The 15,930-nt window shown below is 33.5% G+C and overlaps 1 protein-coding gene across 2 annotated transcripts in view; it reads left to right on the top strand.

Annotated features, from left to right (window-relative positions):
* Positions 1-14,924, top strand: part of RSRC1 (arginine and serine rich coiled-coil 1) — a 320,815-nt gene extending 305,891 nt beyond the window's left edge. For both annotated transcript variants that reach the window (XM_054700979.1, XM_037526222.2), the window contains 3 exons: positions 6,875-6,981; positions 12,446-12,598; positions 13,257-14,924. In XM_054700979.1, coding sequence (XP_054556954.1) covers positions 6,875-6,981; positions 12,446-12,598; positions 13,257-13,349 — 353 coding nt within the window. In that variant the 3' untranslated portion in view covers positions 13,350-14,924. The remainder of the gene's footprint in view (positions 1-6,874; positions 6,982-12,445; positions 12,599-13,256) is intronic.
* The last annotated feature ends 1,006 nt before the right edge of the window (positions 14,925-15,930 follow it).

Below are 15,930 nucleotides of genomic sequence, written 5' to 3'. Positions count from 1 at the left end.
GGCAATAATAGCATCTGTAGTTTACTACATGGTAGCTTTTGATTCAAATTCACAGAATCTGTTTTAGTTTTTTGTAACATCACTTGCTATACAATAAATAAAGAATAGCTCTAAAGTGGTAATTTACTAATGAGGTTTCAGGCTTAAATGAAAGAATTCTGGGCTTTCTAAAAACTTTTTTTTAATTCACTGCTAAAGGTTTTCAGAATGTGATATATGTAAGTCTTCAAAACCTTTTTCAAATGTGAATGCTTCTGAATATACATCTGTAACCTAGCTCAAGATAATGCAGAAGACCAAGATAATATATGACATTTCCTCTGCAAATAAAAGATACATTGTATTTTACTTGAATGAATAAGCATTAAAATGTAGATAAGAACAATGCCAAGTAAATGAATGAGGAGAAGAAATAATTTGTTGCTTGGCAGGTGTGGATAAAGAATTAATTTGACTAGGAAATAATAACTGGATCACAATTCAGGAACTGAATCTCATTTCTAACACTAACTAACTAGCCATGTGATTTGACCGAGTTACTCATCCTCCATTTCTCATCCGCACAGTGAGAATGATAACAGTACTCTCATAGTTAGTCAAGTGAGCAGCCGGTATGAATTACTTAGCACAGGGTACTATAAATGTAAGCTTCCATTACTGCTGTGATGACTACTTCTACCAGAACAGCTCATCTGACTTTTTAACAACCACTTAAGTGAAAAATTAGCACTTATGACCTTTCTTACTAGAGAGGCACTCCAAATATTGATGATCAAAACAAAGTATCTGTAGACATAAGACAAGCAAACTAAAATACGTTTGCATTATACCACACAACTATCATTTCAGGAGGACTCTGTTATTAAACATCCATTCTGAAGTGACAGAACTGCCCATCTCTTGAGTCCCTGTTCCTCGGAGGTAGTGTATCCGCAGAGCGCTGCTTCCCCTCAGTGGTCAGTGGGTCAAGTGGACTCCATTGTCCACACCATTTAATTTTTTTAATTTTAGAAACTTGTAGTTTGATATTTTCCCCCATGACTTTTATTTTGTTAAGTTGACTTTGATGCCCTTCAGGGTTTTTTCCACCCAGCAAATGTTTATTGACTTTCTAAGTAAAAGAGCATACTGTACAAAGTCCTAGAGGTAACACAAAAAGGTATGTCCCTTCTAGCTGTGGAAATGAAGCTTTCACATTTGAAGAGATTAATATCAGTGCAAGGCAGTGTATGCTAAGAGCCAAGAGAATGATAGAAGTCCCTTTCCTCACAGCTGACACTGTAAGGCGTCACCAGAAGGTGGATGTGAGGCATGACCTTAACTGACAAGACAGGAGTCAGAGAAGGTGAAGGTGTTCTAGGTGAGAGTTACTAAATGAGGCGTTGGTATGGGTTTTGTTTTTAATAAAGCTTAGTGTGTGCCCAGTTCACTTGCATTTATTAAAATGTCTATCAGAAATTCTTCACTGGTACAGTCACATTAAAATGATTCCTGTTACTTAATTTGACATGGAGAACTCTTTAATAGAAGATGACTCTGTCTTGCACCCCATCCAAGGGGGTTGTTATTTGAGACATTCTGGAGCCTCACTGACAGCTATACCTTGGTACTATACAGGAGCTTCCAGAAGACTGATAAACAGGCCTTATTCCACTTAAACTTTTCTCATATTTCTAGTTATTTGTGAATGTTAAGTTCTGGAAATTTATAAATTTGTGTGCAGAGATGTGGGACTTACGTTGTTGAACTTGGATGACGTTCCAGCATATACTTTGCATGCTTTATGAAAGAAACTTTTTAAAAGTGTCCTGTTTTGAAAGGAAAAGCAATGACCTTATTTTGTTAAAATTTGGATTAATGGGAAATTGTTTTAATAATTTTCAAATTCCAAGTAAGCTTTATGTGGTGTTTTATTTGTTTACAGATTTTATTGACTAGTCGGCTTTATTCTTCCCCTTCTCTCTCTCCCTCCCTTCCTTCCTCATTGAAGAACCATTTGTTGGCTTTTTTAAAATTTATTATTCTTATAACACACTGGGAAATGCCTTTATTTCTAGGCTTTGTTTTCAATATATTGTACCATAAAAAAGGAATGCTAAGGATAGTACCATTCTTAATTAAAATTTAAATCAACTTTAAGCTGAAAATAAGATCTATTTGTAATAGTACTATTAGTATGTAATTTCTTTTTTTCCTGGAAGTGAAGAGTAGCATAAGTAACTCAATAATTGTGAAGCCAGTTGACCCAAATTCTTTGTATTATAAAATACATTTTAACTTTGCGAAAATTCATAAAATATTAACATTCAAAAGGAGTCAGTTGACGATGAGATTTTCCTATGTAAGATACCTTTCATGAAACGCCTGTTGGCCGGTATCCCATGATTACATCTTGGGCAATAGTGCCATCTGCTGTGCTCAGCGAAGTATTGCTTCTGTTAGAGGACCAGTTTGTGTTTGTAATCTACAAATATATGTACAGACTGAAATTTTGTCTTTCTAAATAAAAAGTTTATATTGGACCTTGTCTTTATTTGCTATTTTAAATTTGTGTACCATTTGATAATATCTTAAAAGAAAATTCTATAAATTTTGTGTCATGAGAAATTGATTATACAGTATATCTTGGAGCAGGTGAGCCTAATTTTTATAATATAACATCCACAATAACAAAATATTTGATTTTAATTTTTATCACAAAAGTAACAAACTGATTTTCTCATGCAGTGAGTTAGCATTGATTTTTTTTTAGTCTGTAATGACAGCTTTCTGACTTCATTATTTTTTATTCCACTATGAACTCAGTATCCTTTCTGACATCTTACAACCAATGGAAATCACTTTATTTCCAACCTATAAAAAGCACTGTATTTGTTTGTTTAAAGCATCAAATTACTAATAAATATGTTTTGTTTGTGTTTATTATGGTACTGTTAATTCTGATTTTTCCAGTAACTTTGTCACTTGTCTTTATTTTTACCTCATTGCTGATAAATACAAGATATTTTATATGCTAGGCATTCATACCGATAACTGTTGAAATTCACATTTTTCCCAGTCTTAAAATTCATACAGAACTTTTAAATGATGTAGTATAATAAGAATTTAAAACAATTTACTATTATATTGTTGATGTTTTTTATTGTTTCTCAAAGTGGCAGGGTTATACTTAAGACATACATTTGTGGACATTGATATTAGAATTTTGAGTATGAAGCAATTTAAAGTAATTTTTATGCCTGTTGTTTTCATACAGTATTGAGTGCAACCATTTCTAAGGCTGAAGATGTAAATCTCCCATGAAAATTTCAGATTCAAAATATCACTTTCTTTCTTTTTAAATAGCACACTCTTTAATTTAAATATCACCTATAAAATGGTCCCCGTATTGAAAAGTAAAACCTATGTCATTTTATTTTCATTTTGAAAGTCAGGCAGATTGGCTCTTCCCTGTCTACCTAGTCGTTTTGTTAGTCCTGAGGTGATCTTTAAAGAAACACAGAGATAGTGTTATCTCTAATCATTCTTCTTCCTTCCTTTATTTCTCTAATGCTGTTTTGTTATGCACACTGACCCTTTAGTCTGCTTTTTTGTTACATTCTTATTTGTGTTAGGAGCTGGTTATATGTCTGTATTTAAAGCTATGAACATTATAAGCTTTAGACATCAAGTACAGTTTGTGACCTCACTTCTGAAGTTTACTACTAATGATGTGCTTGGTAAATCCAAATGAAAGAATATGTTAGAGAAAAATATCCAAAGAGTCAAACAGTTGACACTATGAGATATCATCCTGAAATCAGAATATTGTCTTCTGGTTGGGAATTAATGAATGTGAAATAATCCTAGTGAAACTAATTACGACCCATACAACCAAGAGTGTCTTCATATTGGCAGATGAAAGTTGGATCATGTGTAATGGCATAATTTTTCTCTGCTTTGTTAACACTGCTATACATGTAACTAATAAAAATATTATCCACTGGTATATGATGTATTAATAATAATAAATTAGCAGAGCAAAGAATCTTCTCTCACATGCTTAGTCAGTATACATTTTGTGATTGATATCCACAGTAACTTTGATTTAAAGCATGTGGAAGGTATTTGCCCCTCCCTGATACTCTGACTGCTTGTTTTATGTAGGAAACTTTATTCCTCCAAAGAGGGGAGTTTGAGCTGTAGTGACTGTTACTTCCAAACATTTCGTGGTTGATTTCAGGAGAAAAGATTTGTTAAAGCTGTAAAGAAAACATCTACAGACTTACTATCTTTCTGTTAAGTAAACAGAAGCTTGCATAATACTATAACATCATAATATATTACTGGCTAAAAGTGGAGACAAAATCTTTCATAAAATGTTGATTTTTTATTGAGCTCATGAACCAAATTTCTCTTTATACTCTATAATATGTAACCTTTTCAAATTAAATATGCTGGGATATAAAAATTACTTTAATGCAAATAACTCCACTTTACTGTCAAGCCATTTGTTGCACTTATTTTTTAAAAGTAAATCCAGCTATTATCCATTAAGTATAAAAGCCCAACGTTTTTTAAATGTGTTATCTGAATGTGTATAGTGACTGTATTTCATATTCATCTATGTATTTATAGTAGCATAGAGTAAGAGTTTAAATAGCAAGGGTATAAACCATAATGTTGTATTTTTCCTGCCCAGCTATTATGTGAAAGAAAATATAAAAATAGGAAATGACATGTGAATATGATGATTTATTAAAGCACTAATTGTAAAAGGAAAAGGGTGGAAACAAATGACCACTAATAGGGCATTGGTGGGGGAAACTATCCTCAAACTGTAAGTAGATTATTCTATAATTATGAAATAGAATGAAGTAGAATAGTGCAGAAGTTTTGTGCTGCTATGGAGCGATAGCAAAGATATTGTTAAGTAAAAGAAGTAATATAGATAGTAATGTGTATATGCCAAATTTGTGTAAGAAAGGATATTTATACTTACATTTTCAGAAATAAGGATAAAAACAAAAACCTAATAAAAAATGATTACGTGTGCATTAGGAGAGAACTAGGGGCATGGGATAGAAGAGGTCCAGAAAGAAATTTTATTCAACATATTAACAGTAATACTTGTTTTTTTATTCTGAAACCAATACATGGTCAACTCACGTATTAGGAAAAATAAGTACCTTTGATCATATTGTTAAGGCCCAAGATTTCGAGTATGAGAAGAGTTATACAAATACAAAACCAAAGACTTCAGCTAAAAATCCTATAATCTTTAATTTGGTTGGTAATAGCAGTATGAACTCGTATTTCTTCTTCTAAAAATAGTCTTCCCTATCCCATCCACTGAAAAGACTGAGAAGTGATGACAATCCAGTAACAATGAGCACCCTAGTGCACAGGTTATTGTCAGTAAATATCATTCCCCACTAAAAGGAGTTTGAGCTCTTTGGACTAATTTCAGGCCTGGGTCAGGAACTGTACAAGATGAACCTGGAACATCTTGTCACACCCTACTAGTAGGGAACATAAAAGATGCAGAAGCCAACTTGAAGAGACTTCCACTGTCCAAAGGGAGAAGAATTTGAGCATGAAAATACGAAAATGACTAGCATGAACTGAAATACATTAAATATATAAATATGTATTAACTCATAATTATGAACTTTGAACCAAAATTGACAAAGAGAAAGAATTAAAGCATATTTATTCTGCCTTTCCAATGCAGACTCTATTTCGTAGTCACCAAATATTAGAGAAGGGAAGGTCTTCATTATAGAGGAAACAGAGCTACTAAATGCAGAAGAAAATAGAACAGAAAATCACCATTTTGCAACCTCTGTTTAAATAATGGGCCCAAGCATCAAATATTAATGTCTGCTAAGCCATTGAATGAAAGATCAAAAACTTTCATCAGAAGGGTCGTGTTGTCATCCTCTGTGCCCCATCAGGCAATCTTAACATGACTTTGTATAGGCACAGCACATCCTGATGGATGGAGTGGGGATGACACACACCATCTGTAATGTGCTGTTGACCCAAGGAAATTGAAGCTGAATCTTATCAAGCCTCTAGACCTAAATACTGCTCTACACAAAATATGAGGGATAGAGGAACATGTTAAATGACACCCTGAGAATAAAATTATACAAATCCAGAATGTAGAAGAGCTTAAGGGATAAATGATTCATTTTCTTTAATAAATAGCAATGAAAGGGAGTGTCAGTGGACTTTATAAGTCATTAAAAGAGATTTAAGATACTTATTAAGTGCAATGTGTAGACCTTGTTTGATCTTTTTTCAGACAAATAAATTATAAAAAGACTTTTTTTTTGACAATCAGTGAAAATTAAGTATGGACCACATAAGATGATAATAAGGAATTATTGGTAGTATATTTATATGTGAAAATGGTATTATAATTACATTGTGGGGTTTTTTTTTCTTAAGCTCTTAGATGTCTGCTAAAATATTTTAAGGGTAACAAGTTGTTACTTGTGGGATTTTTAAACACTTAACATCAACTCAAAAAATTGAAGTGGAGATGGCTAGATTAAATAAGAATAACAAAGTTAATGATTGTAGAAGCTGAATGATGGTACAGATGGATTCATTGTGCGCTTATTCCTTTTATATGTATTTCCATAATTTTTTTTACTGTTAAAGTCCTCCCACCAGATTAGCCCAGATTAGCTTGGATCATTAAGCACTGCCTTCCTAGCAATGTTTTAGATTTAGTTGAAAATTTTCTTGTTATAACTTAACTGTAAATTCTTTACATCCAGTAAAATTTCATAAATTGTAAAATTACTTCATCAAAAGAAAGTTGCCAAAATAGTGTTAACAAGCTCACCTGCCAAATACACTGACTTTATATCCTCCTTTTTAGACCAAACCACCCTGGTAGAACAAGTAAAAAGAGTAAAAGAAATTGAAGCCATTGAAAGTGATTCTTTTGTTCAGCAGACATTCAGATCAAGTAAGGAAGTCAAAAAGGTAAGTTTTCACCCAGGCATTATGAATAAGCTTTTTCAATCCAACTTAAGAGCTGCTTTATTAACAGATTTTACTTAAATGTGTTTCTTCTAATAGATAAAGTAGGATGAAAGAATGTCAGCATGTTATTGGAAGAGAAAATGAATCCATGAGAATCAGCTCAAGTTTAACTTGTAAAACATACACTGTAAAAATGTATCCGGTGCCATTTTTATTTTAAAATTCCCCGAGAAAACAAAGTAAAATGTCAATGCAGCAGTTCTTTAATAGGAATATCCATTTCATGAACATATACAATTTTCTTTTCAAATGTACACATCTACTTTTTGAGTTGACACAGCTAAAAAAAAAAAAAAGTTAGAAAAAGGATTTAAAAATAAAATTATTACCCACATGTAACATATATCTACACTCTGCTCAGATGAATATCATTTATTCAACTCTAGATAAAGGCTCTTTGATTGACATTTTATTTCTGTTGAATATTTGATATATTCTTTCAGTCATTGTCAGGGCTGCTTTTAGGAATTTATGTCTTTTAGTAGAAAAAGGCATTCTGCTATGAAATACCTGTAATCTTTAACAACATACATATAACAAAGACATGGAATAGTTATTACTTACCTGAAAATATTCTGTCTGTTAATATACTAAATGACTCTGTCTTTTTCCCCCAATACTAGTTACTTAAATAGTGTAAGTTTGGAGGCATTACATAGATATTTGCAAACGTCCATTGTTATCACCTTAAGATAGATTTTTCTAGCTGGAATTATTTGTTATAGGTTAATATTGTTTATTTTCACACATGTTCCCAACATCTGTTTATCCAGAAATCTTGTACCCATTCAAATTCCACTCAGAAGTAGAGGACATGTCTGCACCCTACACCCTGGAAAACGCCAAATGAAACTCACCTTTTGCTTTTCCATTAGCATTTCTTTTGTTATTAGTGAGGCGAACATCTTTCAGTTACATCCTTTTTTTTAAAGTTGTGTTAATCGAGGTAATGTTGATCTGTAACACTGTATTAGGGGTACAGATTCACACCTCTACAAATGTATGTTATCACATCATGCCCACCACCTAAGCCCCACTGCAATCATATGTTTTTTTAAAGAACTCGTTAGGGAGACTTGACTTGAGCCTGTTCTGCAATGCCAGCACTCCGATAGCCTTGGGTAGTTCAGAGTTGATTTCATTTTTAACTTTTGTAGTTTACCTCAACTCCTAAAAACTGGATTTATGGAATGAACATTCATAAATATAGTTGCCCATTTTATTTAATCTTACTCCTATAAAAAGATCATTCCTATATCCTAACAGAATTGTAATCTATTTTAAAATTTACTTTTCTAGTGTTAGTTTTATGAAGTTTACCCTGACTTTTCTCATTGAGCTTTAAAATGAACTACTATTTTTTTTCCCTATGGGAATAATTATTCCTCTATAGTTAATACATTGGGTTTTCTTCTAAGCAGCTTTTCCTTGTTTGATACTAATTATTAATGTAATAAACTTACTTTTAATTTAATTCTTCTCTAAGATATTGGCAGGTCTTCCAATAGTGAAATTGACCATGCACAAGGAAATTAATCAAAAGTCTACTTGATATCGTGAAAAGAGCATGGACTTTGTACTCACAGAGATCTGAGTTTGAATCCTGACTCCCACACTACCTGCTGTGATTTATGACCTTGATGTCTCAAACTCTTTGGAGCTCAGTTTCTCAGTTCATAAAATAGAGCTGCTAATACCTACTTTTTAGAGTTGGTGAGGATTAAATAAAATGATTTATCATATCTAGGCATGGTTCATGATCTAATAAATACTTGTTTTTAAATAACATATTCTAGCATCTACGCTATTTGATATCCAAGTTCAAGCATAGTGTTTGAAAACTTCTACTCTAAGTACTCCACCTGTGTCAAGTATAAACACCTTACCCCATTTACATTTTTCTATTATTCCCATGTCTTCTCGCTCACCAGTCGCTCACCAATCAGTTTCTTCTTGCTGAGAAACACATAAATTCCTTGAACACCTGATTTTGCGTTACGTCTTTTGAAATGCATAAATGGAATAATATCTATATATTTGAATTCCAAGATTAAAAATGTTTTGCCTCATTGTGTTTCCTAGAAGTTCCTGTTTTTCAAGATTTATTTTATTTATTTATGCATACAAGAACTGGGGTATATATAGGCCAGAGTTGCGGGTGTAAGAGGATTCACCAGAGACAGAGTAGGGAGCAGAACAGGCAGAATGACTGAAATATACTGCTGAGGGGAGCAGCAGACAAGATAGGAGAGGTCTGCTGCGCCATGTGGGTTAGCTCCCTGGCCAGGGATTTAGTGACTTGATAGCGCTGAGACTTTAACCCCCTACACCAGCAGGGAGGCCCTTTCCTAGAAGTTCTTGAAGGTTATATACCTGTAGGTTATTAATCTTAAGATAACTAACTAAATCCAAGAGAAATCCTTTTCTAAAACTATAGCAAAACCATGTATCATTAAATGGCTTCCCCTAGGACCAATATAAAGGAATTTCACTTGTATCTCTGATCAAAGGTACCACCATTATTAATTATTTTAATTATTTGTTTCTTTTGCTCTAGTTTTTAACTAATTGGCATTTAGTCACACTTTCAATATAGCATTTCTTGAGCTCCAACTCAGATGCCAGCTCTAGGTACTAAGAGGTCTAAGATGGAACCTTACTAATCTGTGTGAAAAAAATCCATCTCCTGTTGCCATTATCATTTAAAAGAAATTTCTCTTGACCTGTTTTTACTCTTTATGCACCTATAGAAATAGAATGGATTCTGGAAAGCCTAGAACTGGCTAGGTCTGTGTTGAATAAGCATGGCAGAAATGCAAAAGCAGCCTAGAAATAGTAGTACTGTGAGTTAAGCCATTAAAAAATGTGTTTATTTAATATATTTTATCAACATTTTTCTTTCCTCTAAAGCCAAAGCCAAATTGTAATGAATCTTGGCTTTAGTGTTTGGGCAGCAGTGATCAAAAGCTTAAAATGTAGAGTCAGACAGACTTGGAACCATATTCTGATTTGGCCATTAATTGGCCATCTGCCCTTAAACTGTATCACCTCATTAAACCTTAACTCATTTTTCTTAAAATGGGGATAATACTTCTGGCAGAGATTTTTATAAGAATGAACAAGATACTTTACATAAAACAGTCAGCCAAGTACATAGTAAATACTCAAGAAATGAAAACTGTTACTCCTTTTCCTCCTCCTCCACCACTTCTTCTGTGACCTAATACTCAGGGCTTCCTTAAGAAAAATTGCACAACAAGGATTCTCACTTTGGCTGGGCCAGGAATTGTTTCATGTTATTTTGTAAGTTCTATAGAACCTAAAATTCTCCTCATTTGAGAGGAGAGTTTGATGACCTAGCTTATTACTGCGTAAAGAGATAAAAATTACCTTATAGCTTTATTCATGTTTAGATATTACCTTTGGACCAGATTTTTTCAACACAGCCATTTGGAAACATTAAGCACTAAGCAAATGCTGTAAAACAATATTGTATCCTACCCCCACTTTTAAAAAATATTTTAATAACTAAAATAATGATTTCCATTAATACTAGACATTTAATAATATAATTTATTTAATATCCCAGGCATTCTGTGACTAACTAAGGAAGCTAAGACTCAGCAAATTTTATAATCCATGGTCAAACTACTAGGAAATTACAAGAAGCAGCATCCAAATTTATCCAGCTTCAAGCCCATGTTTTTCCTGCTAATCTAATGCCTCTCATAATTGTAAACTCAATGCATATTCTCTGCTAAAGTATAAAAGAAACATGCACTGGAAGGCAAGAAGTAGCACCAACAGAGAAGCATGCTATAAAAAATAAATAAACCCATCGAATGGCCTTTACCTGGCTCAGTATACAATAGTCCAAAGTTCCAAACATCAAACATTGGACTTTTACTGCACTTGAAAATGATCAGAAGAGGAGCTGCTTTTAAAAAATGAATACATGCGCACTCAACTGTAATAAAAAGTGGAGGACGAATTTATTAGTTTAGAAAGTGGTATCCCTTTCCAGTCTCTAAAATGACTGTGTCTGCAATATAAGGTAGGGACTCGGGATGCCCAGGAAGCTGAATTATTTATCAGGAGATTACTTAGCAAAGGGAGGTAAATTATCTTGAGGACCATTTTACCCAGATCATGGGAGACATGATGGGCTACCCCTGGAGACGTAACGAAGGCTAATCTCTCGAGGATTAAATAACCCATGTCCCAAGTATCAATGTCTTGCTCTTCTGGACAGTTCTGTGCACATTTGACATGAAGTTTGTATCTTGGCAAAAGGCTTTTCTATGCTAACCACCCTTTTAGTTAATAGTCTTTCCTTACCTGTGTTAATTCCACTAATTAAGCAAGGGAGATGTTACCAGGAAAGTGGCTATTACCAGTGACATGCTAGACATTGTGTCTCCTGCAACACATATTGATTTAACTGTTTTAACTCTCTGCAATCATATTTCTCTTTTGTGTAAGTAGATAGAGAATCTGATAGTTCCTGCTGTATCATCGACCTCAGGGAACCAAATTGCTGCTTGTTTCCAAACTGTTCTCTAAATAAACTCACCACCAATAATTCAACCCTGAAATTGCTGGATCTGCCAGATACTAGCCTGCTTCAAAAAAAGGATAAATAACACTAAACATTATGATTTTTTATTTTAACTTGGAAGTACATTTTGAAACAAGTGTTTTCAAATTGAACCACCAGGTGGCAGCGCTACTCAAAACCAAAATACCTGACTCTTGACTGTGATGGGATTTTAAGTGACGTTTTCTGACAGTTTCCCTCACTTAAGGAAAGAAATGATCGATGGTTCGCATACATTTTAAAATTACTCATTATTAAATAATGATCCCAACATTTGGATTGTACATGCGCAGGTGGCAGAGAGAACATTCTGTTATAAAATGAAGTAATGTCACCGTTTTTACCTACATAGTCCAATACATTAAAGTTTTCTTTGAGAAGTGCTTATACACAAATAATGTAAAGTTCTCAGAGGTTAGTATCAAAGTTATTATCATCAAATGGAAAAAATTTTAATTGTTCTCAGATCCAAAAATATAACCTACCAAATCATGCCATATAGAAATGTCCTACTTAAAGGTAGTATATGAAATATATATTTGTTCAATGGTATATACACATAAGTACTATTTTTGTAAGAAAAATATGTTGAGCATAAGAAAGAAAGCATTTTCCCAATGTTTTTGTAGTTGCTTGCTTGTCTTAGGCATAATTATTTCTTATTCAGTACCCTAGGGCCTTTTTGAAATTACTATCATCTCAAAGGAGACTACTTGACCAATTACTATTCAAAATCATAAATATTATTAAATTGAACCCCCTCTTGTATACTGTGATCCGATTAATGATGTGTGTTGTATATTTCAGGCGGTGGAACCTGATGAAGTGAAGTATGCAACTACGGTATCAGGACCAGCATCAGTAGTCAGTGATCCACCCAGCAGTGAAAAAGAAATTGACCCTGACAGCATCCCTACTGCTATCAAATACCAAGATGACAATTCTCTGGCCCATCCAAATGTAAGGACCTTAAACCTTTAGAATGACAAGTGAAGTTTAATTGACTGAAATTAATTCACATGGTTTCTTTTCATACTGGTGACAAGAAAACCAGAGGAAGAAATAAATTCATGTGCTCCTGTTTGCTAAAAATAGGCAGCTGGCCTCCAGCCCTTAGAGTTGTGTTTGAATCTGATGTAGCGCAACTCGTGTTGCCTAAAGTAATTATCAGAGTATTCTATGTTCTAGAAGTATTGTTTCTTTAGTTAAGAAAAATAAGCAAAGAGAAAACTTGTAGTTTTTTAAAACCTGGCACTAAAATATTTAATTCTGACTCCTCTCTGGTTTGGTCATTGACTAGTTAGGATGTCACTAATATCATATTTTGCTCTCAACTGTAATATGACTTTATTTTACCATGTCACTCAGAAAAATTATAGGAAATTTCTTTACAAATATATGGTGTAAAATTGTTAACCAGTGGTATTGATGTTAGTCCTTTTACTCTGAGACTTTCTGAACATTGTTAATTCCAAGTAGATGGTCTTTAAGAAGTCAGTAAGAGTTAAACAGTATCCAAATCTTGTGCTGAAAATTAAATAAAGGTGATTTGTATCATGTAAGGTTATATTCAAGTCATTGGCAGACAATAACATTTTTTTCTTTTTTTTAATTTCAGTTATTTATTGATAAAGCTGATGCTGAAGAAAAGTGGTTTAAGAGATTGATTGCTCTCCGACAAGAAAGGCTAATGGGCAGTCCTGTGGCTTAAGTAACTCACCTATACCTGAACTAACACAACTTTGGAAATTTAACTTTTTTAATTCCCCCAGTATTAACTTTTCACTATTAAAAAGAATTTAGTTGATTAAATAAAAAGCTAATCTCATTTCATTCTTTACTCATGTAGGCTTGTATGTTTGTTGATTTGAACTTAAACATTGTGCATATTAAAACTAGTGTGTAAAATTAAGGATGCATAAAAATTATTGTTAATAAAGTTTATCCTAAAAATATCAATGTTAAAATAAATGGTACACTGGTGGTGTTTCTGAGTACAATTTGAAAAATGTCAAGTTATTGAAGACATGATTTGGATTAATCACACATATATAAGAATCAAACTTTATGCTATAAGATTTCATCATCCAGGTGTTGTAAAACCATTTTTGATTCTTTTATCACACCTTACTGTAAACTTTCAGCATAGTGAAACTCACTCTGAACAACCTAAGAGAACAAGCATGTTAGTCTTAAAAGAATAGCACATTTACTGAAAAAATTCCTGAAAACTATGAAACTTGATGACTTATTACTTAGAGATCAGCTTTTACGAGGTGCTTCTTTGAAACATGTTAGCAGAGGCCCGCACATTCTTTTAGAAATCACGTGTCCATGTGAAACCTAACCAGTTGTCCAAATACCCATGATAGGGAAATCATATCTGAGAAAACTTGTAAGAGCTTCCCCTTCAGTCTCACTTAACCAGTGCCTTTCCCTAGAGAGGCCAGCTCCTTGTGACTTTGATAAGGCTGTCATTGTAAAATACCTTTCTCTGGGAGCTGATTGAAAATCAGCTATGCATTCCATATTGAACATGCCAGAGATAAGGACCTTTAAGCCTTGCTTCACAAAACTAGTTTTCAACAGCTGACATTTCCAATTTCTAATTTGTCCTCCTCTCTGCGCTCTCTCTAATTTAGTCTTTATGAAGATAAGCATGAAAATTTCTTACGATTACCAATACATAGAACACTTTAATGCCATCTATTTTATATCTGAAACAACTAAAATTCTAATCCCTGTTAAAAATGGAAAATACAGAGCTTATATTCAATTGCAAAAAGTGTGGAAAATAGACCAAGGGCAAAATACTTGTTTTCACATTCTCGGTAGATGCTAGTGTTCTTTCTTCCTTAACTGTAACTAAAAGTGACCAGTAGGAACTCACATTTGTGTGGGTTTATATAGATACATAAAATTTTTAGTCACTAAAATTTTACAGGGGTATTGCAGTTTCTGAAGAATTTATATTTCATTATTTACATAACTTGTACTGTAAAAGCTAACACCCTCTTGGAAAGTATATTTTAGTGACTAAGCAAGAATCTGGTTTGTCTTTGGGCCACTAGTAATTCTGCAGAGAACTTGAGCTATTCCTTTTTCCTCAGCATGCTTGATGTTCCTTGTCTAGGAAATGTTCTGATCTACTTCACTATGCTTAACACCAGTGTTTCTCTGTGGCAGGTAGCCCAAATGTAGAAAGAATCTCGAAGTGCAATAGATTTGTACTTTAAAACTGTATCTTTCCTGCAAATAAAGAATAAAGTTACTTTTGAATTAACTAAACTTTAGTCCCTGCAGGAATTCAATAATTATTTCCCTCCTCCCTGATTTCCAACATGATTCTTTGTAATATATCATTAACTTCATTTACCTGCATTCCTATTGAAGACGACAGTATTACCACAGAAGCCAAATCAACTTTAATGAGAGAGACTTCATAGAACACTATCAAACATATCACCAAACTCAAGCGAGATGATGCACCCTGGCCTTCTGTAATACTCCAGTATAATGAGTCTGTAAAACAGGACAGTCCCTTTAATGTCGCTAAGTTAATGGGACCTCAAAGTGTTTTGTGAAACATTGATTTCTTACAAAAGGATGAGTAATAATAATACAAGTTGAGTTTTCATTTCAGAATTGAGTACATTCTCAATGAAAATAGAAAAAAACTTTTTTTTTTCCGGCATTCCTGAAGTAAGAAGAAGCAGATACCTAAGGATGAGGACAGAATACTGAATCACTCACCTACTTCTCAGCATCCTTACGTGTAAAATGAGGCAACTAAGTAGATATAACTACTTTAATTATTCAGCAAAATAAAAGAGAAAGAATATATTTATACCAAGATAATATTTTCACACAATAGCCATCTTAATGGACTGTACAACAGAGGTGCATGTTCAATGATTTGAGAAGCTACACCCTATACCTCCTGTGTGCCTCTCTGTGTGTGATTGGTCGCTATGACCAAAAACCTCATCCTCTCTGACCCCTCTCCCTGCCAAGAGCATAACAAATCCTGCCAGCCACTTACTTGAGGATTCTCAAGTCTTCAGTCAAATTTACCCACTTTATTCATTAACATTTTTGAATACCTAGTTTGTGCTATTTGCAGTAAAGACAGTTTGGGTACATACAGGTGAATCCAGTGGGGGAATCTGCCCTCAATAAGCTTAATTATGAAGCCCAGACATGTATATGATATAGGAGATAAAGCAGTCTTTAGTGGTACCACTTGGAGGACTTGGTTGCAAAGAAGAGATATATTATTCCAAGTTAGAAAA

The sequence above is a fragment of the Talpa occidentalis genome, unplaced genomic scaffold, assembly GCF_014898055.3.
Source record: "Talpa occidentalis isolate TD23 unplaced genomic scaffold, MPIMG_talOcc4v2.1 talOcc4.4, whole genome shotgun sequence".
Lineage (NCBI taxonomy): Eukaryota > Metazoa > Chordata > Mammalia > Eulipotyphla > Talpidae > Talpa > Talpa occidentalis.
This window is presented reverse-complemented; position numbering and strand designations above follow the sequence as displayed.